This window comes from Haliotis rufescens, unplaced genomic scaffold (genome assembly GCF_023055435.1).
Source record: "Haliotis rufescens isolate VD_foot unplaced genomic scaffold, xgHalRufe1.0.p SCAF_25, whole genome shotgun sequence".
Classification (NCBI taxonomy): domain Eukaryota; kingdom Metazoa; phylum Mollusca; class Gastropoda; order Lepetellida; family Haliotidae; genus Haliotis; species Haliotis rufescens.
The window spans coordinates 3043895-3070532 of NW_025963946.1; the positions used below are offsets into that span (position 1 = coordinate 3043895).

At 42.8% G+C, this 26638-nt stretch overlaps 1 protein-coding gene across 2 annotated transcripts; it reads left to right on the forward strand.

Annotated features, from left to right (window-relative positions):
• The first annotated feature begins 9794 nt into the window (after positions 1 to 9794).
• Positions 9795 to 21403, forward strand: LOC124150705 (ankyrin-1-like). 2 transcript variants are annotated; one of them, XM_046522712.2, is made up of 4 exons: positions 9795 to 9812; positions 17063 to 17301; positions 19656 to 19718; positions 20046 to 21403. In XM_046522712.2, the coding sequence occupies exons 2-4, from the start codon at positions 17106 to 17108 to the stop codon at positions 20867 to 20869; spliced, it is 1083 nt and encodes a 360-aa protein (XP_046378668.2). In that variant the 5' UTR covers positions 9795 to 9812; positions 17063 to 17105; the 3' UTR covers positions 20870 to 21403. The 2 variants fall into 2 exon arrangements, with proteins under 2 accessions (XP_046378668.2, XP_046378671.2); XM_046522715.2 differs by having other exon boundaries at positions 17063 to 17286.
• The last annotated feature ends 5235 nt before the right edge of the window (positions 21404 to 26638 follow it).

Here is a 26638-nt window from a genome sequence, read left to right on the forward strand (position 1 = left end):
CAGTATGCCACCTTTTACAGCAATAGTGTATAGGCCATTGTCACTGCATTCTATCGCATCAGTTTGTATGTTAGTGGGATCAGAACTGCCCCGGGCACCTTGGGGAATTGGCACAGCGACATTGTCACCAACTTGCACTGCTAATAAAACACGTTTACTTCACCTTTCGTTTAGCTTTCTGCATCAGTACATTGTATGCTTACCTCCCCGTGAACATGATGGCTTCTTGGTGTGATTTTATCAGATCTTTAGGAGTATTCCCCAATTCTTCTATGTGAGATTGTGACCAGACTCTGGCTCGGTTGAAGGCTCACTTGACTCTTCCGTCGCTGTAGGAGGGGCTAGCGCTGCCAGAAGGACATCTTCACCCTGAAAAACAGTGATAAAGTCGTAGGGCAAACTTCGATCCCCGGCCGCGTCATACCAAAAGATGTTAAAAGATGGTATTTGCTGTTACCCTGTCTGGCGCTTGGCATTTATGGGCAAAAACAATGACTGGTTGGTTAGGTGTCAGTATACTGTTTGAGGGAGGTATTCATGTTAAACTGCAGGCTTGAGATCTCAGTGGAAGAGCACTACAAAATCGGCACTAGTCCGGACTAGTATAAGCAGCCACACACACATTGTTGTTGCTTTAAGTGTTTAAGAGGTCGCCTTCTGCCTCAACAATTTCGGCTGACCTGTTCCTCTTTGGGACTCATGTGTGTGAGTAAGGTACATCTATTGCCAGTGTAAGTATTCATAGAATTTCTGTTTTTGTATTGATATGATTTCTATGATCACTTATCAGATCAAAAATAGACTATGGTTGTAAGGCCTTTCACTCAGCATCTAATACTTAAAGCAACAACAACAATGGTTATGTGCAATGCTCCGGGTCGTGATTAGGTCATGAGAAGTGTTGACGGTGGCTGGACATGCACCATACAGTATTTCAAGTGCATACAGGCACCGCGTCTTCGTTTCACTCGGTACTTAAAACCTCGATATACATGACTACGGCCACCAAGATTGTTCCGAATGAACTAGACAATCACAGGAGCATTTGCCATTTTACGATAAAGCTCCCAGTATAGATCATTATACCCTTGTCAGGGGCACGGGCGGCCCAGTCGTCTAAGGCGCCGCGATTCGCTGTGCAGGGTTGCGTCCCTTGGGCACGCCAGAAACCTATGATTTGGGGTTTGAATCCCAGTTCGCCCGGATTATGTTTCTAGGTTTGTGAGCACCATACCCGTGCTCGTGGGTTTAACCGAAGTGGTAAACGTCTGAGACCCGAAGCATCACTTCGGGCTTTCCTCCCACATTAAGCTGACACGCCGTGATATAACTGGAATACTGATAAAGTGACGTTAAACCCAACTCACTCACTCCTTATACCCTTGTCAAGCAAGTAGGAGATGCAGGCGGCGGACAATGATAGATACTGTGGGTGATGGTTTCAGTGATGCGGCTGCGGAGAATGTGCAGAGTGTCATCTATAGGTACGTTGGTGAAGAGATCGACTTCATCGTAACTGGGATGATTTGGTCAGGGTCGGTGATAGGCTTGAGTTTGGAGCAGAAGTAAGTCGAGTCTTCGATAAAGGGGTCCAGAGGGAGCAAGTGTTCTGGTGAGGTGTTGGTCAGTGTTGTAAGAGACAGTGTCTCGGGGACACACATGTAGACGGGCTTTAGGAGGGTTCTGGTGAGGTGTTGGGCAGTGTTGTAAGAGACAGCGTCTCGGGAACACACATGTAGACGGGCTTTAGAAGGGTTCTGGTGAGGTGTTGGGTAGTGTTGTAAGAGACAGTGTCACGGGAACACACATGTAGACGGGCTTTAGGAGGGTTCTGGTGAGGTGTTGGGCAGTGTTGTAAGAGACAGTGTCTCGGGAACACACATGTAGACGGGCTTTAGGAGGGTTCTGGTGATCATGAGGTGTTGGGCAGTGTTGTAAGAGACAGTGTCTCGGGAACACACATGTAGACGGGCTTTAGGAGGGTTCTGGTGAGGTGTTGGGCAGTGTTGTAAGAGACAGCGTCTCGGGAACACACATTTAGACGGGCTTTAGAAGGGTTCTGGTGAGGTGTTGGGTAGTGTTGTAAGAGACAGTGTCACGGGAACACACATGTAGACGGGCTTTAGGAGGGTTCTGGTGAGGTGTTGGGCAGTGTTGTAAGAGACAGTGTCTCGGGAACACACATGTAGACGGGCTTTAGGAGGGTTCTTGTAGATTTGGGTCACCTTTACAGTAATTAAAGAAGTTGTTATCCATACATTTTGTCTACTTTTTCAACTGTCAACATCTAAGTTATGTCTATCAAGCAATTGATTACTTGTTAACTGGTCATTGCAAGCATATGTCAGTGAACTGAGTAAGCTTTCATAGGTTTTAATGGATACCCGTAAAATCCTCAGTTGAGTTCACTCACTTACTATCGTGAGCGTTTTTGGCATGACTCAAGTGATAGTATAAACACAGTAACTGTTAATCCCCTGCAGAGGGGTGCCAAAGTGAGGATAAACATCTGTCAAACACGCTCCAATTTTGAAAAGATCAGTGTTTAACTTCCAGCTGGTGACATATTGGCGAACTTGACAAGTGATGAATTTTAGTATTTATATTATTATAGTTTGTCAAATCATAAATAAAACTGTAATATCAATTATATATTCTGTATGGGGAAATGTCAGTGTGGGGTATTGTCCGAGCGGGTAATTGTCCGACACTCACGAAATATATACTGAACAGCATTGAAAACGCACCACCATGAAAATGGATGTATTTTTATCCGGGCTTAAGTCATATGAAAATATATAAGTGAATGAGTAATATACGGCGTTCTGGTCGAAGCATGAAGAAGAACAGCTCGTCAAAACACGTTCCTAAATTTTTTTGTGAGCGAAATCGCCAAAAACGCAACAATTTGAGTGCACATCATGGAAAACGTGTTTTGTTTCACGGGAAGCATGCAGAATAGGGCTATCAAAGACAGACTTTTAAAAGCCACATCACTTGTTGCTGAAGACGTAAAGGGTACTGACACAAGAAATGCCAAGATTAACAGCAGAGGAACGTGAACGTGCCTTGGGCATGCTTCAAGTTGGTACGTCAAGTAGAGTCGTTGCACAACGGTTTCAATGCCATTATTCAACAGTCCTCAGGATACTGAGCAGATACCAGCAGACAAGAACCACCAGAGATCGACCACGTCCGGGTCAACGTCGTGTAACTACACCACGTCAGGATCGCCATATTGTTCGTCGGCATCTTCGTGATTGTACACTTCCGGCTACCAGGACTGCAGCAACCGTACAAGGCCGACGGAATTGATCAGTGCTGACACCGTACGTCGACGTCTCTGCTCAGCAGGGCTACGTGCTCGACGTCCATATGTTTGACCCATACTCACTGATCGACATCGAAATGAACGTCTGCGTTGGACCAAAAGGCATCGTCATTGGAGATTGCGGCAGTGGCATGGTGTGCTGTTCTCTGATGAGTCCCGTTTTCATTCACGGAATGCTGACGGTCGACTGCGAGTGTGGCGTCGACGTGGAGAACGTTACCCCAATGACTGCGTTGTACAGACAGATCGATGGAGGGGATGGAGTGTCATGGTGTGGGGCGGCATCAGTCATAATTATCGAACGGAGCTCCATGTTTATCGTGGAAGAGTTAATGCCCTTTACTACAGGAATAACATATTGGCAAATCACGTCATCCCATTCTTTCATCAGCACCAGGATATGCACACCTTCCAGCAAGATAATGCAAGAGCGCACAAAGCACGTGTTTCAACACAGTACCTAGCGAACAATAATGTGCCTCTGCTTCCATGACCAGCCCTGTCACCCGATCTATCGCCAACTGAACATCTATGGGATGACCTGGGCCAACGCCTCTCACGTCGTCCGCAAGTACAGAACCTGAGAGAACTTGAAGATACACTACGTCAAGAGTGGAATGCCCCAGAACACTATTCGCAGACTTATTCGATAAATGAGAAGACGTTGCATGGCCTGTGCTGCTGTCAATGGCGGACATACCAGATATTGACTTTTCATTTTAACCCTATGTGTCTTCCTTACACTGATGACGTAATTGTAATTACTTAGGGTATTTCTGTTTCCTTTGTTGTATTTCTTAATAATCAGTCTATGTCTGTTCTAATCAAAATCGGTCATTGCTCAAGTTGTTTTTGTAATATTTCAAGTTTCATTGCTGGTGCGTTTTCAATGCTGTTCAGTATATATTGTCTGGGAGTGAGTTTTAACATTACGTCACACCAGAAATGTTTCAGCTGTATTGCGACGAAACTATTACCAGTTTGGGCTGATTTATGTGACATGAATATTTTCTAATAATACAGGTGCTCGAGTGAGTGAGTGAGAATGGTTTTACACCGCTTTGAGCAATATTCCAGCAATATCACGGCGGGGGACACCAGAAATGGGCTTTACACATTGTACCCATGTCGGGAATCGAACCCGGGTCTTCGGCGTGACGAGCGAACGCTTTAACCACTAGACTACCCGACCGCCCCACAGGTGCTTGAATGCCTCATAATCAATAAGATGTTTTTATTGTGTAAACAAACCAGTCACGCTTGAAACAAAAGATGAATAAGCTGATACATTTGGACCGCAATATAATGAATGTAACCGATTAACAACTAAACACAGAGAGACAGAGTCGACATCTAACCATATATGTTATTATCCTGTTGAGACGATTCACATTTAGAGCGTTGGAGTAAATGACAGTAACTAATTTCAATATACCCGCGTAATACTATCAAATACATCATCACCCATAACCGCCCGAGAGACAGCTATCAGCTATATCTTGTAGGGTCAATCGCTTTTAACATGTCTAAGAATAAACTCACTTTAAGGTACTTGGTAAGTCAAAACTGGCCGCTCTGATTATGTTTTTAGGTTTGACAGCACCATAATATACTATGTTCGTGGAATTCAGCGATAGATATAATTTTGTTACCTAGATATTATCACAATAAGCCACATGTCTTATAAAATTACATAGTTTGTTTAATAAACCAAAAAAATGTGTGTTAAAAATCTATCTACGTTTTGATTTATTGCACTGTGACACAATATATGTATTGTATTGCTGTAAATTGTTGTAAATTGTAAGTTATCTACCCTGCTGCCGTGTAACCTACATACATTTATAAGATATTTATGTCTGTGGCCAGCCAAGGAAATAAAGCCCTGTCATATGACCTCTATATGCACCCTGTGACAAACGTGATACATGTTCTTCAAAAGACGGGGGCACGGGCGCTGCAAATTCGCTGTGCAGAGTTGCGCCCCTTCGGCGCGCCAAAAAACTATGATTGTGGGTTCGAATCCGGGTTCACCCGAGTTTTGTTTCAAGGTTTGTCAGCACCATACCCGTCCTCGTGGGTTCCAGCGAAGTGGTAAACGTCTGAGACCTGCATCACTTCGGGCTTTCCTCCCACATTAAGCTGACACGCCGTGACATAACTGGAATACTGTTAAAAGCGGCGTTAAACCCATCCAACTCACTCACTCTTCAAGAGGCAATTGTTCTTGCAGTTTATTCTGAGCCAGGACGTAAGTATAGGTCGTTATGCACTATTATACATACATTAGATATCAACCATAACATGGTTTAAGTCAGGGAAATCTCTCAAATCTGTTAATTGAACTGAGCAGGCGTACTTTCTCTACTGGCACTGATAACACGCTATGTCAGTGTGAACGTTGTGAATCGCAGGACAGACACAGATAAACGCAGAATGTTTTATCTTGACACCTGTTTCATGCCACAGAACAAACAGATTTTACACAGGGTTAGAAATTGGTACTAGTCCTATAGTCCTTGCGAAACTGCCCAATAGTAAAGGTATCCCAAGGACTAGTAGAATTTTTACATATTTAAAGGTTTTGCTATATGCTATCATTATAAGGACTAGTGGACTGAAACTGTTAGTTTCTACCGCTGTTACACATTCCTGATGACGAGTGATTACAAAGGGAACACCTTCACTCGCGACACCTGGACGATGTGTTGTGGATGTGTGGTGTTAAAAGTCAGCTGCTACCCGTGAAGATCCAGGGTAGAATAGGTCTTCAGCAACCCATACTTGCCGTGAAAGGCGACTATGCTTGCCGTAAAAGGCGACTATGCTTGCTGTAAAAGGCGACTGACGGATCGGGTGGTCAGGCTCGCTGACTTGGTTGATGCATGTCATCGATCCCAATTGCTGGCGTGGGTGCCGTGAAGATCAGAGGAAGAATAGGTCTTCAGCAACCCATGCTTGTCGTAAAAGGCGTCTATGCTTGTCGTAAAAGGCGACTAACGGGATCGGGTGGTCAGGCTCGCTAACTTGGTTGATGCATGTCATCGATCCCAATTGCGTGGATCGATGCTCATGATATCAATCACTGGATTGTCTGGTCCAGACTCGATTATTTACAGACCGTCGACATATAGCTGGAATATTGCTGAGTACGGCGTTAAACAAAAAACAAAATGTTAGCTGCTGTATCAATCGATGAAGATGAAAGAATATTGGTGGTTGAAGTAGAATGTTAAGTTGAGCACAGAAAGTTGATAAAAAATATCGTTAGGTACACTGTCGTTCATAATCGGCGCTGTGGTGTGCTCTCATGATCACATGATCTAAATATGCATGTTTAAGGTAATGGGCATTATGAAGGGATAGCATATATCTCAGCAGTGAGTTGGATTTTCACACATTGTACCCACATTTCTGCAAAAGCGTACACGGTAATTTAAGTAATTTCAACAATGTAATTTCTCAGACATATGCATTAGGAGTGGCAATGTTGATTTTAGTATTCAAACTTCGTGGGGATTCCCAACAATTGCCAATGCCAATGACTGTGTGCCTGGCCAAGTCCAGATTATGTACGAGCAGCCGCCATATTAGTAGCATCAGCTCATGCGGTGTTAAACAACAAACAAAGCTTTAATTTTCAAAGCTCGTTGAAATATCAAATAAATAAGACTTAACAGCAGGTATAATTGGTATTTAACTGAACAAATTGTGTGGGAATAACATAGTCACTAGGTTAGCGACAATCCACAGAGACTGACTTTACTGCTTCGCTAGACGGGGTATCCTGTGTCTTGTTTTGTTCACTGGCCATGGGAGTGAGTGAGTGAGGGAGTGAGTGAGTGAGTTATTTAACGTCACATCGGCACTATTTCATCCATATCGTGACGAGACGTTACACATTATTAATACATATAATTAGACTATACCAGGTAACAATACAATATAGTAATAATCTGGCCATGGGAAATATTGGAAATACATGACATGCATTCAACCAAGTCACCGTCCCTGGACACCTAACGTTCTTACCCGGGATCGTCAGTAGACTGTCTTGTACAGCATTCACACGCGTGTTTGTTTGTTTGTTTGTTTGTTTGTTGTTTAACGCCGCACTCAGCAATAATCCAGCTATATGACAGCGGTGTGTAAATAATCGAGTCTGGACCAGACAATCTAGTGATTCTCATGATGGTCATCGATCCACCCAACTGGGATCGATGACATGCTTCAACCAAGTCAGCGAACCTGACCAGCCGATCCCGTTAGTCTCCTCTTACGACAAGCATAGTGGCCTTTTACGGCAAGCATGGGTTGCTGAAGACCTATTCTACCCCGGATCTTCACGGGTCTCACACACGTGAACAATATGAATAAACACTAACGGAGCAATGTATGTAAGGAAGTAGGGAACTGCTTAATATATACTCAACAACAAAAGTTCCTGGGACACCAATGTTTTAGTGTATTTTGGCTTTCAATACTGTAGTACATGTATGGAATCAAATCACAAAAAACGCAACTGCTACGGAAAAGCATGCATTCCATGCACAAGTTGACTTTTATGCAAGCCCCATGCATTTCACTACCCAAGAATGGGTATAAAAACATGTGCGTTAACGTGATTCTATATGTATTGTTTAGCATCCTGCTGACAACCACTCAGAAAAACAACAAAATTACGCAATTATTCAACATTACGAAGTGCCGCGCCTGTCCGAAAATGGGCGTCTGTAAGCCATTGGTATGCTTAAGCAGGATCGAGTCAACGTGATGTTGCAAGACAATTGAACGTCCACAGAAAACACCGTTTGGTGTTTATGGCAACGTTGACAACAGACGAATGCAGTCAGAGACCATCCTCGGAGTGGCAGGCCACGCGTAACCAATAATCGACAAGACAACTGGAATCGAACAACACACCTACGAAATCGATTCCAGCCAGCAACAGTGACTGCAAGAAGCATCCCTGGCCTTCGACGAATATCTTCACAAACCGTACGTCGTCGCCTCAGATGTGCAGGGATTGTCGCCAGAAGACCCGCCAGACGTCCCATTTTGACAGGAAACCACCGTCAAGCACGTCTACGGTGGTGCAGACAGCGTCTAAGCTGGACGGCCATGCAGTGGGGACAAGTTCTATTCACAGACGAGTCTCGTTTTCACCTCGGCCACAGCGATGGACGGATTCGAGTGTACCGACGTCGAGGTGAACGTTACGTCAATCATTGTGTCATAGAAGAAGATCGGTTCGGGGGCGGCAGCGTTATGGTATGGGTTGGGATTACAGCAAGACAGAGGACCCGTTTGATAGTGGTAGAGGGAAATATCAATGGACAGCCCTACCGCGACGAGATCATCGGCCCTGTTGTTCTACCGTTTTTGCGTCGTCATGGCCCAGGCATTACCTTTCAACATGACAACGCCCGGCCTCATATTGCTCGACCTGTTCAGGATTCTCTTCAACAAAACAACGTGAATGTTACCCTCTGGCCGGCTCGCTACCCTTCGAAACATGCTCCAGCAGATATGGACAGATATCGCACAGGACTTTGTGCGACGCCTGGTCCATTCCATGAGACGAAGATGTGTTGCTTGCATCGCAACATTTTGGCAAGTTCATGTTTTTTTATGAAATCACGCATTTTCTGCGTCAGTATGGAAAATTAAACCATTTGAACACTTGCAGGAGTCTTATCTGTTGCAAACCGAAATTGTTTCAGATTTGGTAAAAAACATAACTTTGTATTAAATCTTATTCAGTGTCACAGGAACATTTGTTGTTCAGTATATAAGGGTGAGTGGGTGCCGCTTTCAGTGAGAGTATTCATATCGCAGGGGGTTCCTGTCATGGGTTTCACACACTGTAAACATGTCGTAAATAAGAGGCTTCGGTGCATTAACCATAAGGCCACCCCAACACTCATAACTTAAGAGACCGCCTTCGTGGTCTATTAGATACATGCCCTGCCCCAAGGTCGGTGCTTCGATCCCCGGTCGCGTAAAATACGTTAAAGGGTGACGCTGTTGTTGCAGCCCGGCAACTACCGCATGCGACAGGCGCAAAGAAGGTAACTCACCCGCACCAGTAGTTCCGACAAAGTGATATTTTCACTGCATATCACTTTACTCTCACTGCAGCGAAAATGTCACTTTTGTAAACTTATACCAATCCCAGTCTTTCACATGTAAGCATACACTATACAGTGTTATTTCACAGCAAAAAATATAGTATTTTCATCATTGAATGCATGACAAACATGCATTTCTTGAAGTGTTTTGAATTTCCTTCTGTTAAAATTATCAAAACGTTTTAGTCAATCACGTAAAAGTAAAATGATTAACGATCTGGGTAAACACAGAGATTTGCTTCGGCTTATTATCGCCTATTTCTTTGAAATTCTTTAGGACTCGCTCCAATTTCGTTTCCGGAAAGTTACGAGTGGTCATGTTTTAACTCAACCATGAGACGCAGCACAAGGTAATGCAGCCTTCGCTAAATGTTCACGACACACAAATGTGCGTGTTATCAAACGAAACACTCCCAATTCTTCGGCCAATACCGGTAATATGTTAACGCGAATAACCTACAAATGTTAAGTGTTTTAATACCTACTGGTCAACGCTTTCCTTCTCGAAATATGTCAACTGTTCTACCCGGAAATGCGTTGCTGGACGAGACACGTCGTTCCTGAACACATAAGAGAACCCATATACGACACGATATTAGTTTTAACGTAGTCTACAGCAAATCAGTCGGGTGACAGGTTCTAGTGTTATCAATGCCAGGTAGATAAAGCACACCAAGAACCACACAAATCCAACACCGAACTAAACACAGTTTATCGTGACAGAGTTACTTCCCTTTGACCATATAGAGTGGCGGGTGACATGAAATCAAAATGGGGAATTCCAATATTTGGGAAACCTCTACGTCCAACTAAATAACTTTCGGGAGCGTCCGGGAACACCCGGGAGAATCACACTAAATAATAAAGTGTATTCTATAGAATTGTATTAAATTGTATTGAAAACCATCTAATTTCAGTGCTCACCTCTGAATCCCAAATACTTTTTAACACAAATCTCAAAGTCATTGAGAAAAGAGGTGCGATTTGAACTTAAATAAATGAAATCAATATCGAAAAAATAAAATATGAAGAAAATATTTACATACACCGCTATTCTTTTTTAAATATTGAATCTGCGTACCAAATACGATTTTATTATATTCGAACTAACGCGGTGATCGTAACTTAGTCTTTGATGGACACAATATAAATTTGCTTGTAAATGTAAAAATGTAAAAAAAATAATGTACATATAAAGTGTCATATTCTGTCTACTGTTTCATATATATTATTGAAAAACAGACATTTTCAAAAGTTCATGCATTGCCCCAGATGTTGAACTGGGTGTAAAACGTCCGGTAGCGTCCGGGCAATCGTAATTAGTGAATGTAAAACATATAAAACTGTAAATAGTGAATGAAAACAAATATCTATCCTTGTTATTAAATTCTTTTTTGAGGTGGGGCGGTCGCGTAGCCTGGTGGTTCAAGCGTTCGCTCGTCACACCGAAGACCCGGGTTCGATTCCCGACATGGGTACAATGTGTGAAGCCCATTTTCTGGTGTCCCCCGCCGTGATATTCCTGAAATATTGCTAAAAGCGGCGTAAAACCATACTTACTCACTTATTTGAGGCGGTGAGCTGAAAAGGGTTTATTGCACTTGAAAAGCGACGTGCATGCACGTGTGTGTGTGTGTGTGTGTGTGTGTGTCTGCTTGTAGTCCGGACTGATGCCGATTTATAGTGCTAGCCCACTAAGATACCATGCCGAAGTTTAACATGAATACCCCACTCAGACACAGTATACTATCTCCTAGCCGACCAGTCCTTGCTTTAACCCCTTAATACCGAGCGCCAGGAAGGGTAACAACAAGTACCATCTTTTAACGTCTTTTGGTGTGACGAGGCCGGGGATCAAATCCCGGACCTTTCGTTCTCCGAGCGGACGCTCTACCACTAGACCACGGAGGCTGTCAATTCTTATTTGAAATGTGACTCGACTGACTGAGGTTGGCGATTTTACGTGCGCTTGTGAAATGTGACTTACTTACTTACTTACTTACTTTGGAGATTTAACGTGCGCTTTCCGACTGATGCGTATTTCGCACACGGGAAATGTGACTTCGGCACCGTCGCTTATGTATCCTTGACACGATCCGCATGCTTGTGACAACAGTAGCATGGTCATGGTACAGTCACGTGCGGGCATGGCGAGAGTAGGCCAGAACACCGAGTGTTCGGCTCGGCTATAATTCACTTATGTCATCTCCGCTTTTCTCTACGTTTGTTGTAATAACAACATTAAGAAGGTCGATTCTTACATCTCCGTGAGAAACACGTGCAACAGAAATACTTTCTTTTCTGGATAGTTTTTGGATACTGCCATCTGATAAACCAAAAGTCTCTTCGTTATCTTGGGCTACACATTTAGGCCGGGTAATAAAGTCATGTATAAAGTATGGTTTCTCACCTGATTTAACCCCAGTTGTGGTGGTAACACCACTGCTCGCTTTATCGTCTGTATGTAAGATGTCATTCAATGACGCCGACCCGATAGATTCTAGTAGTTGGTTAGTGCGGAATTTACCGCTAGGTCTTTAGTGGTAGCATGGTTATCTTGCTGCTGCTGTTGCTGCTGCTGCTGTTGGTGGTGGTCACGACAGGGGGATTTCATGTCTTCAACCACTTTCTCAAGACGTTTTCGCTGTGCCATCTTGACACATAACTCGGCAATATCGTCTTTAGTTAAGTCTGCAAGTTGACATGGCGCGACGAACTCTTCCGCCAGCAATGTCGAGAGAGAGCTATCGCTGGAACCTTGCTCTTCCAACCAGGTTCCGAAGTGGACACTCTCTTTGCACGCCATTGCTCGCGAGTCTTACTTTATCGTCTGCAGGGAGAATACTGAGCGTCCATAGTACCGCCCTCGCACGTGCGGATCGTGACCTGAGCAGCGGATCGGCTGCGTTGCGCTTACCGAGTTAAACCTAAATAAAGCTCTACTCATTATTTACCACGCACAGAAATACTTTCATTTTACACTGTCCATGGCATTATAATCTGAAATTGTTGAGTAATAATTCGCTTAACCATGGAAACCGAAAACCTCGACAGTGGGATTAGTTCGTGGTGGAAGAGTGAGTGAGTGAGTTAGTTGGTTTTAACGCCGCTTTTAACATTATTCCAGTTAAATCAAGGCGTGTCAGCTTAATGTGGGAGGAAAGCCCGAAGTGATGCAGGTCTCAGACGTTTACCACTTCGGTGAAACCAACGAGCACGGGTATGGTGCTGACAAACCTAGAAACATAATCGGGGCGAACCGGGATTCTAACCCACAATCATAGGTTTCTGGCGAGCCCAAGGGACGCAACTCTGCACAGCGAATCGCAGCGCCTTAGACGACAGGGCCACCCGTGCCCCCTTGGTGGAAGAGAATTCCATCAGGACAACAGCTACCCTGGCCATGTGTGCATCCCTGGTCGTCGTTAGGGCGTGTTTTGCGAGCAACGCAAGACGGGGCACCACCCTAAGGGTGTGAGGGACTCGAAGTTAAGGAGGTCGAACAATTGTCTCGAGCAATGGGAGTATTGCGGTACATCGTTCACATTTAACTAGTGCTGTTCTGGACAATTTTGAGTAAGCTGCAGCCCTCGGTAAGTACAAAACCCACCTCTTTATATTTTTGGATCCGGATAGTATTTTTTAATGACACATCTTTGTGTAGAAGAAGAAGAATAAATAACACTATACAAGATCTACGTACTGATAAACTACTTTTTTTAATTTAATTTTTAGTTTTGGAATAAAGTTTTATATAGAAGGCCGAACTTACCTGTAACAGTAAAATCTCTTAATTGGATTGCACTGTTTGAGAGAGACAAGCAATTGGAGGCCAATTTGTTATAATAACATTAACAAATGGTGTCTGTTAATCCAATTACCCCCACACCCCACTACTTAGTATATACTGATCCTTTGTGAACACAATCTGCAATTGCGTAAACATGCGTATTTTGTTGATTTAAAGGTAAAAGCCTCATTATCAAAGCCCAAGTCCGCGTTTCCATTTTGCCTGAACTAACTGTTTCTCGTACATGATCTTACCAATTATTATGTCAAAAATATTAGAAAATGATATGTACGCCAATCATTAATTTGTAGGAGAAGAATTAATTTGTCTCAACGGCGTGAATAGACAAATGTTTACGCAACGAATGACAATACAACCTACGATTATTCACTGAACAGGACGTGAACTGTTCCGGTGCTGCCGCTTATGCAGATGAAAACGATGGACATTGATCGGACGTCACTAGACGTAAGCATCTCCATCTAGTTTCAAACTGAGGACTTTTTGTAAATAAGGAGGATTCGTCACGAGTGCCTATCAAAACGAGTCACGATATTCTCTTGGGCGAAAAGAATACCGATTACCTTAGACGAGGTTAATATTTAACGTTTTGAAACACGAATTCTATTTATCATATAACTTTTCTATTTCAATCTTATTCGAATAAATGTCACAAAACGGGCTAAGTCGTATATGACGTCACTTATTACATGGCGCTAATTGTTGGGGCTAATTTGCATAGTAATGTAAGGTAGAAGACATGCGTTTTTACGTCATGAACTAATGTCAGGGATATCTCTCTCATTTATATGATAACTATATGTATGTTTAAGACGACATCATATATTTCAGGATATAGTCAACCATACTGTAATCGACTAATGGCGCCTCTAGTGTCCTCAATGGAGGAGTCATCGGTCAATCCAAGTAAAGATGAACTGTCTCTACAGGATTCATCACCAAGTGTCCGTGGTTCCCTATACAACAGTGGAAGGTTCGCGGGCGAACCGGACTTGTTTCAGACAATTACCAATGCTAAAAACATTCAATCAGAGCTCCATGTGGAAATAAGAGAAAATGTTACATTTAATTGTGACAATTCTCAGAATATGTCCAGCAGGTCGATGTCCGATCGAAGTAAATTTGAAGATGATTGTTGTGTATGGGGAAAGGGATCCACAAAGAAACAGTTTTATCATTTTGTCAATGGCAAATTGACATACTTTTTCAAGTCATTAAAACTATAAAAAACTGACATTTTCCTGCCTTCAAAAGAAATACCGAAAACAGTTCCGTTACATTGGACTTACCGTGAGAGCATGAACAACATCATCAAATTAAGTACCAATTAGACAATCATTAAGAATTTCGCATTTAATGGACAAACTTCACACAACTGTAAACATCCAGTATGTTGACATGCGCCGTGCCCTCTACAGCCAAGGAAACTACCAACTGACACCCTGGATGACAGTCTTTAAATAAATTATTGTCTAATGCCTGCTGGAAATCAAAAAGCCAACAGGAGAAAGACAGACATTTTCGAAAGTTCAAGCGTGGCCCAAGATGTCAACAAAGCAAACCTGTTTCGTCAGATAGTCGTCTCAACATTCCAGGCACCACACACAGGCAGATAGGACCACGAAGAGGAATTAAAACCACAAAGACATTCACTCTAAGAAAGTAGTATTCAGGCTCGCTGACTTGGTTGATGCATGTCATCGTATCCCAATTGCGTAGATTGATGCGCATGATGTAAATCACTGGATTGTCTGGTCCAGACTCGATTAATTACAGACTGCTGTCATATAGCTGGAATATTGCTGAGTGCCTCGTTAAACAACAAAGAATCATTTTTTTTTATAACAAACTAGTCTGTAATTACCATTAGGTCCGCTTTGTTGGATAAGGAAATCTTCATGGCCTATTAAATATTTCTTACCTTTTCACTTGTTCTGAGTTGTTTTTTGTTTTTTTTTTCATGTGATTTATTTATTTGTACGCCAATAACAGTTGGTATTCTCCCGATCGTACCAAACTGAGAAAGACATGTTTTATTGACTGACTGCACTGCAATATGTAACTCCCGGACGTATGATGAAACCTCTCGGACATTTCCGGACGTCAAAGTTGCGTCCCTTGGGCACGCCAGAAACCTATGATTGTGGGTTCGAATCCCGGTTCGCCCTTATTATGTTTCTAGGTTTGTCAGCACCATACCCGTGCTCGTGGGTTTCACCGAAGTGGTAAACGTCTGAGACCTTCATCACTTCGGGCTTTCCTCCCACATTAAGCTGACATGCTGCGATATAACTGGAATACTGTTAAAAGCGGCGTTAAACCCAACTCACTCACTCACTCACCCGGACGTCAAAAAGTAGAACCGGTAGGTGGCAAGATAAACACCAGCTTCAGCAAACCCCCTACTGCTTTAATGAAAATATCAGAATGATTTCTTGATGATTCTTATATTTTCCCTTTGTAAGTAATTTTGAAAAAAGCAAATATTGATATCTTTTTTGTCATAATACAACCAGTTCAGTAATAAATCGTACGAAAGGAAGTACTCTGCCACTTCCCTGCATTTACAAAAGTATTAACTGCTGTATGTAATGTTGAAAGATATATATAACTTCAACGTTCAATTATGATGTTCATTCCCAGTTTCCAATGCACATTTGTAAGCCTACAGAATTGAATTTAAAACTATGAAAAAGACATCATCAACAAAAACATGAAAGAAAATAGAACACTGTTTAGCGACCTACCATCTTAATATTCGGGCAGGGGTTGGATTTTTGATACAAGGAGAATATGTTTTGGAACAATTTGTTTTTGTTTGTTGTTGTTGTTTTGGGGGGGGATTAGCTACAATTTGATGTTATTCCCATAATAGGAATATTGGAATATTCCAACAGTCCATGAACATACAAAATATCTGTAGATGTTTCGACTCTTTGTACCTGTATAAAGGCTGTGTTCTGTATAAAGGTATCCCTGGAACAACCCTGCATGTGGTAACTGATGATCGGTCAGATCCCGCCCAACACATCACAGCCTTTCGCACCCTCGATTATCCAGTGTATTAGAAGATCTCCATCTATTATGTTAAATACCCTACACCTAGTCGCCACCAAAGTTTCATTGTGACGTTACCACCTCAGTCTCAATTCAAATTGACAGTAGGCGAATTGTTTGTGTCGTTAGGATACCTGTGGGTCACCAGTATAATTTGGTACCGGGTATGTAAACGAGTTACATATTTTTTACATTCTGTATGGGGGCATTTAGTTCTTTGGTTTTGGTAATTGACGTTGTTCTATTTTCCAGTTAAATTGAAGCAATTAAATAAAACCTGAATTGTCATGATTAAGAGAAACATGCAAGCCTAATCAGAGCAGTGATTTCAGATCAAGAGAAAAAGTCCAAAGAGCTCCGAATTAATTTGAGTGAGCGAGTGAATGAGTGAGTGAGTGAGTGAGTTTGGTTGTATGCCGCTTTTTGTAATATTCCATCAATATCACGGCGGGTGACACCAGAAATGGGCTTCACACATTGTACCCATGTCGGGAATCGAACCCGGGTCTACGGCGTGACGAGCGAACGCTTTAACCACAAGGCTACACGACCGCCCCGAATTAATTTGAGATAATTAATAAGCATGGTCAGTCCAATCAAGACAGAAAATCAGATAAACCGGATAGAATATTATTATCACCCACTTCACTTTACAATGCCCTTACCTTCTGAAAAAAAGATGGCCAAACGGTCCAAATATGTCTTCAATATGGCTGCCATGTTCTTTTTCAGCAGGAATAATCCATCTGTTACAACGACTGCTGGGTAATGCCTTATGGAGGTGGTCGTAGAGGGGGAGAAGGCTGGCAAGGATGATGCAGATGGAGGAAGGCCTGTCGTCAACATACACAACCACTTCGGTGATGGGGCTCATGTCAATGTGGCAGGCATTGCATATGGCGGCGTGGGACACAGGCAAGGTCACGGAGCTGGGGGTCAAGGACATCCAACTGCAGGTGGAGAAGGAGAAGGTGGCCAAGATGTAAAAAAGAACTACAAAACCGTTTCCATAATCATAAGAAGTTTTCACAATTCCGACCATATCATAATCACTTGTATATGAATCACTATCATAAAGTGATGATACCAGATGTTCGCGAAAAGGTCAGCGTGTCCTGCCCCGGCAGTGGCCCCCGTCAAAAACAATTGCAAATGCAAGTCAATTGTTCACCTGAAAAATCAAAAATGGGAACACATAGAAGAAAGTACATCAGGAACTTCAACATAAATGGCGAGGGAGGCTTCTTTAAGTGGCATGTACAGTAAACTACGGTTAAAACGAACTCAAAGGGACCACTTATTTTAGTTCGTTATAACCGTAGTTCGTTATAAGCCCCCCTGAGAGGGTATGTAACACCACGTCTTTCAAAGTATATTTATTTTGGCCACATTTTTAATAGTAGTATATATGTTCGTTTACCTTTGGCTAAATTTGTCATAATCGCCAACAGCTGAAGGGATGATGTAAATCCGGCTGGGGTCCATGCAGGTAGCAAAAGTACTGTAAGTCCCCATGGACCCTAGCATGGTGGTCTACCTTCAGCTGCTGGCGATCTATAGCCTGTTTTTATCTTGTATCGTTATGTATAGTGCTATTCTCTTTTATCATTCCGTACTAGTTTCATAGCTTTTTCTGTGATGAATCTAGTAATTTTACTGTCCTTCGTTGACAGGTTTTTATACAAGTTTCAATGTATGTATTCTGTTTTAACTATTGATAGTCACGATATGGCTGACATATTGCCGATGTGACTTAAAATTTAACACACTCACTTGTTATAAGCATATATACAGCACATATGCAACGAATGGCCGGGACTAAAAAATAAGTTCGTTATATCAGTCAGTTCGTTATAAGCGTGTTCGTTATAACCGTAGTTTACTGTAGAAGTTGATATGATGAGCAAGGGAGATAGTTATGAGGATATTCAACTTCTTTATTACAATGAAGGCAACGTTTTGGTGTAGATACCAATCTCATTAAAATCAGATCTTAGTTCTCGCTATCGCTACATAAAGATCTGAGGACATCCCATTACGGGTCACGTCAGACCGACCTTGCGCGAACTTTGACCGGCCAATGGAATGACTAATCAGAAGGCAGCTTTCATAATCTGGTAAGCGACGCACTGATTGGTCGGATGAAAGGTCGTTCTGACGTGACCCTTAATGGGATGTCTTCAGATCTTTGTTTAGCGGTAGGTCTGATTTTAATGAGATTTGTGTAGATACTAACACCGTTACCAGAGCAAGGGAGACGTCTTCAAGACGCACGTGTCACTCTCATGTTGTAAGGAATCTTGCTAGGTGAATGGCCATGTAAACCACGAGATCGTAAGGACAAATACAAACCCAGGACACCCACCACTGACATGTTCACCAATATATCATTACGTTTTGACCATTTGACAATTAAGTGACTATATATCATGTGCAGCATGCAAATTAAAAAATGGCATAACGTGCACGTGCCTTCAGATCAACATTTAATCTATGATGCGTGACAATGATGATTAAAAAAGTGAATTATTCAGATCTTTTCTTTTTACACGTGCTAATAGTTAGTAAGTGAGTGAGTGAGTGAAATTTAACATCGGCAATATTGCAGCAATATCGTGACGAAACGGTTATAATAATTATATTTAGATTTAATAAAAAACTGTCAACGATGGACAGTAAGATAACTAGAGTATCGCAGTTTCGATTTTAAAACTAGCTTAGAATAATTAAAAGAATAAATTATCATTCAGCAATACAAAATAAAAATAGGCTGTAGATCACCAGCAAACAAAGTTAGGCCACCTTACTGGGGACCGTAGGGACTTGCGATACTTCTGCTACCTGCAGGATTTACACCATCCCTTCAGCTGCTGGCGATAATACGGATTTTAGCCATCAATTAAAATAACAAAGATACTACGTTTAAAACTGTGGCTTGAATAAAGGGACTTTGAAGGATGTGGTCTTACATATCACATGTGCTAATACGTTTTCAAATTGGAATCAGGATTCTTTCTGCTGTTACGAGACATTGTTTTTTAAATATGACACTAGCCCCAATAAGTGTGGTCTCTTTGGGTATTTATTCATAAACACGTGCTTGTTATGTAGTCGGAATCGTACAATGGTCTCTTGGAGCTGCCTGTGTATGTAAAGTTGCTGTGGGATAGCCGAAGACTGTTGTGTGTTTCAGTCAACTACAATATACTCATTTGTGAGTGAACATTTCAGAGAACCCTAAGCAGGAATTAGTTGAATGATTAAACATTAGCTCACTGTAAAAAGACAGGTTACATATAAAGAAAACTTAATATATATATTTCAGTCTCCAATGACCAGCAGGCTGCTACATGCGGAACGACAAGAAACGCGTCATCACAGACATCTGGTCAGTTTGTTTGCTGGATAAGGCGGCATATACTTTAGTATACTATAGTATACTATACTATGACACAGCTGGAATATTGCTGTGGCGTTAAACAATACGCATTTATTCACTCACTGGAAGCATAGGGTAACCGTAAGAACATTTCACAACCCTTAGTAATGATAGAAGAACTTTTTCTCACGCCAAAGAAGAAGTTATTCACCAGATACTTCTGACTAGAATAACAAACTACTACATTTTTCTTGGCTGTATTAAGCGAGTTTAATCTGAGACAAATTTCTGATAATAATGTCCCACATTTGTATCGTGTAAGTCTTTTTGTTACAGTGAAACATGATTCGCCAGAGACCATCCTACACAAAAACACGTCTCTTTATGATGCTGTTTGGAGAGGGGAACTGGGGCTAGTTAGACGCCTCTTGTCTGAGGGCAGTGCAGACATCAACGACAGAACAAGGTCGGGCAGGACACTGGTGATGTGGGCAGCATTGCGGGGACATAGAGAGGTATTTCAGTTGCTTGTTGAAAAAGGAGCTGATCTGTCATTAGCAGATGATAGCGGCAAATCTGTCCTGGAGCTGCTCAGCTGGAAAGGATCTACTGATATGGTGGAGTATATCCTTTCATTGAAGATTGTGGACATCAATTGTAGAGGACAGTGGGGAAGGACACCATTGATGTGGGCAGCTGAGCGAGGACACACGAAATTGGTCCAGTTACTTATGAGACACGGAGCTGATCGGTTACTTGTTACTGATGGTGGTAATAACATCCTTCATCTTGCTTGTCGTGGAGGACATGTAGACATAGTGAAATATATTCTATCACACACCAAGGTGGACATCAACGGTAGAGGGTCGCAGGGGTGGACCTCAACGATGGAGGCAGCACGGTGGGGACATGGAGACGTGGTCAAGGTACTTGTGAATAAAGGCGCCGACCCATCATATGTTTCTAGTGACGGCAGGAACATCCTTCATCTGGCCTGTGAGGGAGGGTACGTGTCGATAGTTGAGTATGTCCTCTCACTGGACATGTTTGACATCAATGCCAGGAACCATGCTGGTAAATCAGGAGCGTGGATAGCGAGGAGCAGGGGTCATAGTTCTGTGTATGACCTGCTTGTGGCACGAGGCGGTGCGATGGAGTAACAGTTGTGGTGATGTTGGCCAATCGTCACTGAAGTTTCTGATCCATCACTTGCTTGTCTGGTTTGTTTAAAGGTGTCATGGCAGGAGGTCTGCTGTGAGGCATCAGACAACAAACACATTTTTATGCAAGTTGTCCGAAAGGAGAGTGCTTCCGGGAGTTCGGAAATGCTTACCCTTTTTATGAATACCTGGGGCGGTCGGGTAGCCTAGTGATTTGAGCGTTCGCTCGTCACGCGCCGAAGGCCCGGGTTCGATTCCCGAAATGGGTACAATGTGTAAAGCCCATTGCTGGTGTCCTCCGCCGTGATATTGCTGGAATATTGCTAAAAGCGGCGTAAAACCATACTCACTCACTCATGAATACCTGCTGTCATTAATGATTTTCAGTGTAATTTCACCGCTACATTGCCTTTTACACCCTATGGTATCTGCTTCGGCGGATAATCGAGACAGGTTATTCTCTGGCGTTGACGTTATATTTTAGAAAGACATTGTTTTGAAAGACATCCCCCGGAATAAAGTATTGAAAACAACTGTCCAGTTGACTAAATGGTCATCGTAGTAGACACGAATTATGTAAGAACTATATTGTAATTGGGTAATCAGTTTTATTTATGCTTCAGTTCCCCGGGAAGTCATAAGTACTTTCCAGGACACGAGGAGATATGCCTTTCGCCAGGGCTGCCACATTAAATTTATTGGTGTACCATACTATTCTGGAGTACATGGAGTACAATTGGTGCAAAGGATGTTCCATACCAGATAGTTATGACGATCATGATCGTGATGTAATAAAACAGCAAAATTCAATCAGTGAGGGGATGATATTGCTTAATACGCAATTGATGTTTAACGTTGATTTGCTAAAATTAGTAGGGTGAGTCAGCGTTTAACTGGGTCACATGGTCGACAGAAGATCATGTGCCACCTTATGTATGATGGGTTGCATCCAGGCGGGCTCCTGTCACACCAGTTGCTGAGGCGGCTTCATCTGGATGTAATCGAGGAGTACTACAGAGACTCGTGAAGGTTCCGGGGTAGAACAGGTCTTCAGCAACCCATGCTTGCCGTAAAAGGCGACTAACGGGATCGGGTGGTCAGGCTCGCTGACTTGGTTGATGCATGTCATCGATTCCAATTGCGTGGATCGATGTTCATGATGTAAATCACTGGATTGTCTGGTCCAGACTCGATTATTTACAGACCGCCGTCATATAGCTGGAATATTGCTGAGTGCGGCGTAAAACAACAAACCAAAACCAGAGACCCACAGCGCTTGGTCATCAGTGTACATCCTCAGGACGAGACACTGTTATAAGCTACAGTTATCATCAAATGAAATGGTCTCCTCATTGTGACATCACATCTCCAATTTACACCTAGGACTACTCCATACATATTGTAATCTGTTCTGCCCTATACTAGGCTTGTTTTGTTGTCAAGTTTATGGTTTCTGTTATTTTTGGGTGGGAATTCCAAGTGTAGGTAAACTGTTATTATTTGTATTTTACCAAAATTGTCAATTGCTACTTTTCCTGGTGCTACATTATATTTTTATGCTGGACTCCAGTGGTAAGGGTGTTCAAAACAAACCCTGATCACTGCCTCTTGTATATCCTGAAACTTTCTCATCTGCAACTTTTCAGTGAGTGAGTGAGTTTGGTTTAACGCCGATTTTAACAGTATTCCAGTTACATCGCGGTGTGTTAGCTCAATGTAGGAGGAAAGCCCGAAGTGATGAAGGTCTCAGACGTTTACCACTTCGGTGAAACCCACGAGCACGGGTATGGTGCTGACAAACCTAGAAACATAATCGGGGCGAACCCACATTCATAGGTTTCTGGCGTACCCAAGGGACGCAACTCTGCACAGCGAATCGCGGCGCCTCAGACGACTGGGCCACCCGTGCTCCCTATGAGTATGAACCTAAAATTAAAGCCCTCGTGAATCCAGCATCCTATGATATTTTGGAAACGGTTATTTATAAAATATGTTCTGATTGTGACTTTGTTAACACTAGAAAATTGCTTCTGTTGGGATGTGACGGTTCACGCATCATGGAATTTGCTCCCATGAGGCACTGTCTTCATCAGCTGATGAACGTCAACAAATACAACTTCAATCCTTAAATATACCTCGTGTGTATAAACCTGCAAATCTGTAAAATCCCTATCAGTGAATATTTGTTAAAATGATCCCCAATTGTTCATTGAAATCAAGACAACAACGCTGTTCTTCGTCAATTCAAAACTAGAAGAACTTATTCCATCCCCACATAGGCTCCAGCATAACATTTCCACTCACTTCGCCACCAACGCTAACCCTCCTGCACGGGCATAGGTCGACTGACATTTAGTCCCAGAAAAAAACTGGTCTTATTTAAAAATATATATCTACAAAATAAAAATAATAAGTCCAGGACAATGCTTATTAAGTAATCTGCACACCATCAGTCTAGATTTCAGCTGCGCTCCTTTAATTTATCCTCGCAGTGTCTGTGCGACAGACCAGGGTGGTGATGAAAGGGTGACCAATCTCACACGTGACTGACTTCAGTTTTCTGCATGCAGCACGTGCTCTCGCCCGCTGTCATTGAATTTTTACCGCGATTATTGTATTGTGTTACTATAAGGAGCCCCGATGTTTTATTTTCTTTCTTTTCTGGTATTTCACGCCCCAGGTTTTACATTTTTAACCATAACGGAGGAGTGTTTTAACCTGCACGTAATACATGATTGCTGCAGTTGATACTTGGAAATAAGACGTGCAATGAACAGAACGGCTGGTTGGTTAACGCCGCATTCAGAAATAAATAAATCTATTTATATGATGGCGGTCTGAACATTATCGAGTCTGAACCAGACAATCAAGTGATTGATACGTGAGCTTCAATCTACGCAATTGGGATTCGATGACATGCATCAACCCAGTGACCCAGCCTGACCACACGATCCCGTTAGTCGTCTTTTACGCAAGCATGTGTTGCAGAAGACCTATTCTTACCAGCCGACAAGTGCTTAGTTTAAACAACTGAATGCCGAGCGACAGGCAGGTTCAAACCAAGTGCCATCGTTTAATCGTATTTTAGCATGACGCGACCACGAGACCGAACCCCCGACTTTCCGTTCTCCAGACGAGGGGCGGTATGCTACCCGAGTGGTTGAAGCGTTCGCTCGTCACGCCGAAGACCCCGGTCGATTGCCAACATGGGTACAGTATATGAAGCCAATTTCGGTGTCCTGCCGGGATATTGCTAACAGTGGCGTAAAACCATACTCACTTACTCACTCACTCCGGGCAGAGGCTCCAGCCACTGTACCACGAAGGCGGTTTAACCTCACGAACAGACAATGTTATATTTAGCAGCACGTTCATTATAATTACCAGCACTAACTGAAAGAAATACACATCAACATGAAAGTTGTTTATTCGCCTACTTCAACTCGTCACCATAATTTCAGACATTGTCATGAAACAGTTGTTTAACAAACGATCATGTAATTATTGGTGTTTTAATGAATGTTGTAACAAGGGGGTCTGCACTATAAACAGAACAGATGAAGGGCACCGCGGAACACAGGGATAGTCTCAAAGTTCTATTCTGAAAAACATTAATTGTCACTGTGAAAAGAAATAACAATATACTGACGGTTGCATGATCTAAGTCTTTCCCAGTATGAAGCCTCGATTCCGGCCTCAACTTTGTCAATGCACTCGGCCCAAGTTTCTTAACAAATACTGTCCGAGCTATTCTGACCTGTTTCCCCACATCGAATACTTTGCATGTTGTATTACTTCTGCCAACATCACCCTTCACAATGCCCCCAACAAGTTCCATAGGGCTAAGGTTACAATGATAGCGTGGTAGTGCCAGGACCTCGTGTCCGTATGATTGCACGGCAATGTTCACCTTGAACATAGGCTTTGTTTTGTTGGCCTTCACAATGTCATATGCGGTGAGGTGAAGATTATGGCACTTATATAGCGACTGCATACGTGTGTGTGTGTGTGTGTGTGTGTGTGTGTGTCTGCTTGTACTGCTTGTACTAGTCCGGACTGATGCCGATTTATAGTGCTAGCACAGTATACTAACTCCGACTATTCCTAGTTTTAGCCCCTTAATGCCGAGCGCCAGACAGGATAACAACAAGTAGCATTTTTAACTTCGTTTGGTATGAAAACGGCCGGGGATGGAACCCACGACCTTCTCTTCTCCTGGCGGACGCTCTACCACTAGACCACGGTCATACACCACAGGTTTGGTAGTCTCAGTGGGAAACGGGACATCATGTGACTCCAGCCAAGATATCATGGAAATTCAGGAAATTGATGTTGGTACCCTACTGTTTTGGTCTTGTACACTATGATAGGGAGTAACGATCAGCGTTTTTGGAGGAAGAACCAGAACTAACTGTTTCTCCAACCATTCCTGAAAGACTTCACTTTCATTTTCTTTTCGGTGTGATAATCTCGGTTGCGTTTAGGTTTGGCACGAAATACCAAAGCACATCCGTCAACTTCTAAATAATGCGGGGTGGCCCAGTCGTCTTAGGCGCACATCTGGTGGAAACCACTGATGTTGCGCAGTATGACATGCATTGACCCATGTTTCATCCAGGTAAATCACCTCGCACCCCTGTTCCTGCTTCTTGCGTATGGTTCGCAGGTAACTGTTCCTAGAGGCACTACATCCTTCCGTTCACACATGCCTGCTGGGGGCACGGGTGGCCCTGTCATCTAAGGCGCCTCGATTCGCTGACCCTTGGGCACGTCAGAAACCTATGATTGTGGGTTCGAATCCCGGTTCGCCCCGATTATGATTCTAGGTTTGTCAGCGCCATACCCGTAAACGCCGGAGACCAGCATCACTTCGGGCCTTCCTTCCACATAAAGCTGACAGGCCGTGATATAACTGGAATACTGATAAAATCGGCGTTAAACCCAACTCACTATTTATATTACAATGCATTCAGTGACTCAGAGACACATGACAGGTATACATAAAAAAACACAAAAAACATGTCAACTATGTATATACACGCCAACCCTGCACATACACAAATATGTCATGTAATGAAAAGTATTTTCCTCAACTACAGGTGAGATTAGTTGTAATGGTGTTTAACGTCGCGTCCGAGATTATTGCACTTATATAGCGACGTGCATGCACGTGTGTGTGTGTGACTGCTTGTACTAGTCCGGACTAATCCGACTTTATTGTGCTAGCCCACTGAGATACCATGCCGCAGTTCCACATGAATACCGCACTCAGACACAGTATACTGACTCCGAGCCGACCAGTCCTTGTTTTAGCCCTTCAATGCCGAGCGCCAGGCAGGGTAACAACAAGTACCGTCTTTTGTCATGACGCAGCCGGGTATCGAAACCCGCACCTTCCACTCTCCTGGAGGACGTTCTTCCACTAGACAACGGAAGCGGTCTCCTAAACACAAAAGATCCCACTGAGCACACGACCTGGCAGCAAAGATGCCAGACATTGTTGACCTCTTCCATCATGGTGATGCTGAATCTTACTTAGAAACTTTGGGTACGTCTGGAATCCCGGACGGTGTGTAGGTTCGATTCGTTTGTATCAAATATACTTTCACAATATCGGTTGAACTCCATTTGAATAAAATAGTCTGTAACAATATGTTGATTAAAGTTCTTGTGGCTCAAATACTATGTAACAATTTATTGGTTGAAATCTTGTTTGTATTTGTATCACATGAAAAATAAATGATTGTCAGTTTCTGGTGTCTTTTTTTC

Bases quoted from the DNA above. Each gene is read 5' to 3' on its own strand.
- LOC124150705 (XM_046522712.2), top strand. From the start codon at position 17,106: ATGGAGGTGGTCGTAGAGGGGGAGAAGGCTGGCAAGGATGATGCAGAT. The intron at 17,302-19,655 runs GTGGCCAAGATG...TATATATTTCAG, and splicing joins TGCAGGTGGAGAAGGAGAAG to TCTCCAATGACCAGCAGGCT. The intron at 19,719-20,045 runs GTCAGTTTGTTT...TTTTTGTTACAG, and splicing joins CGCGTCATCACAGACATCTG to TGAAACATGATTCGCCAGAG.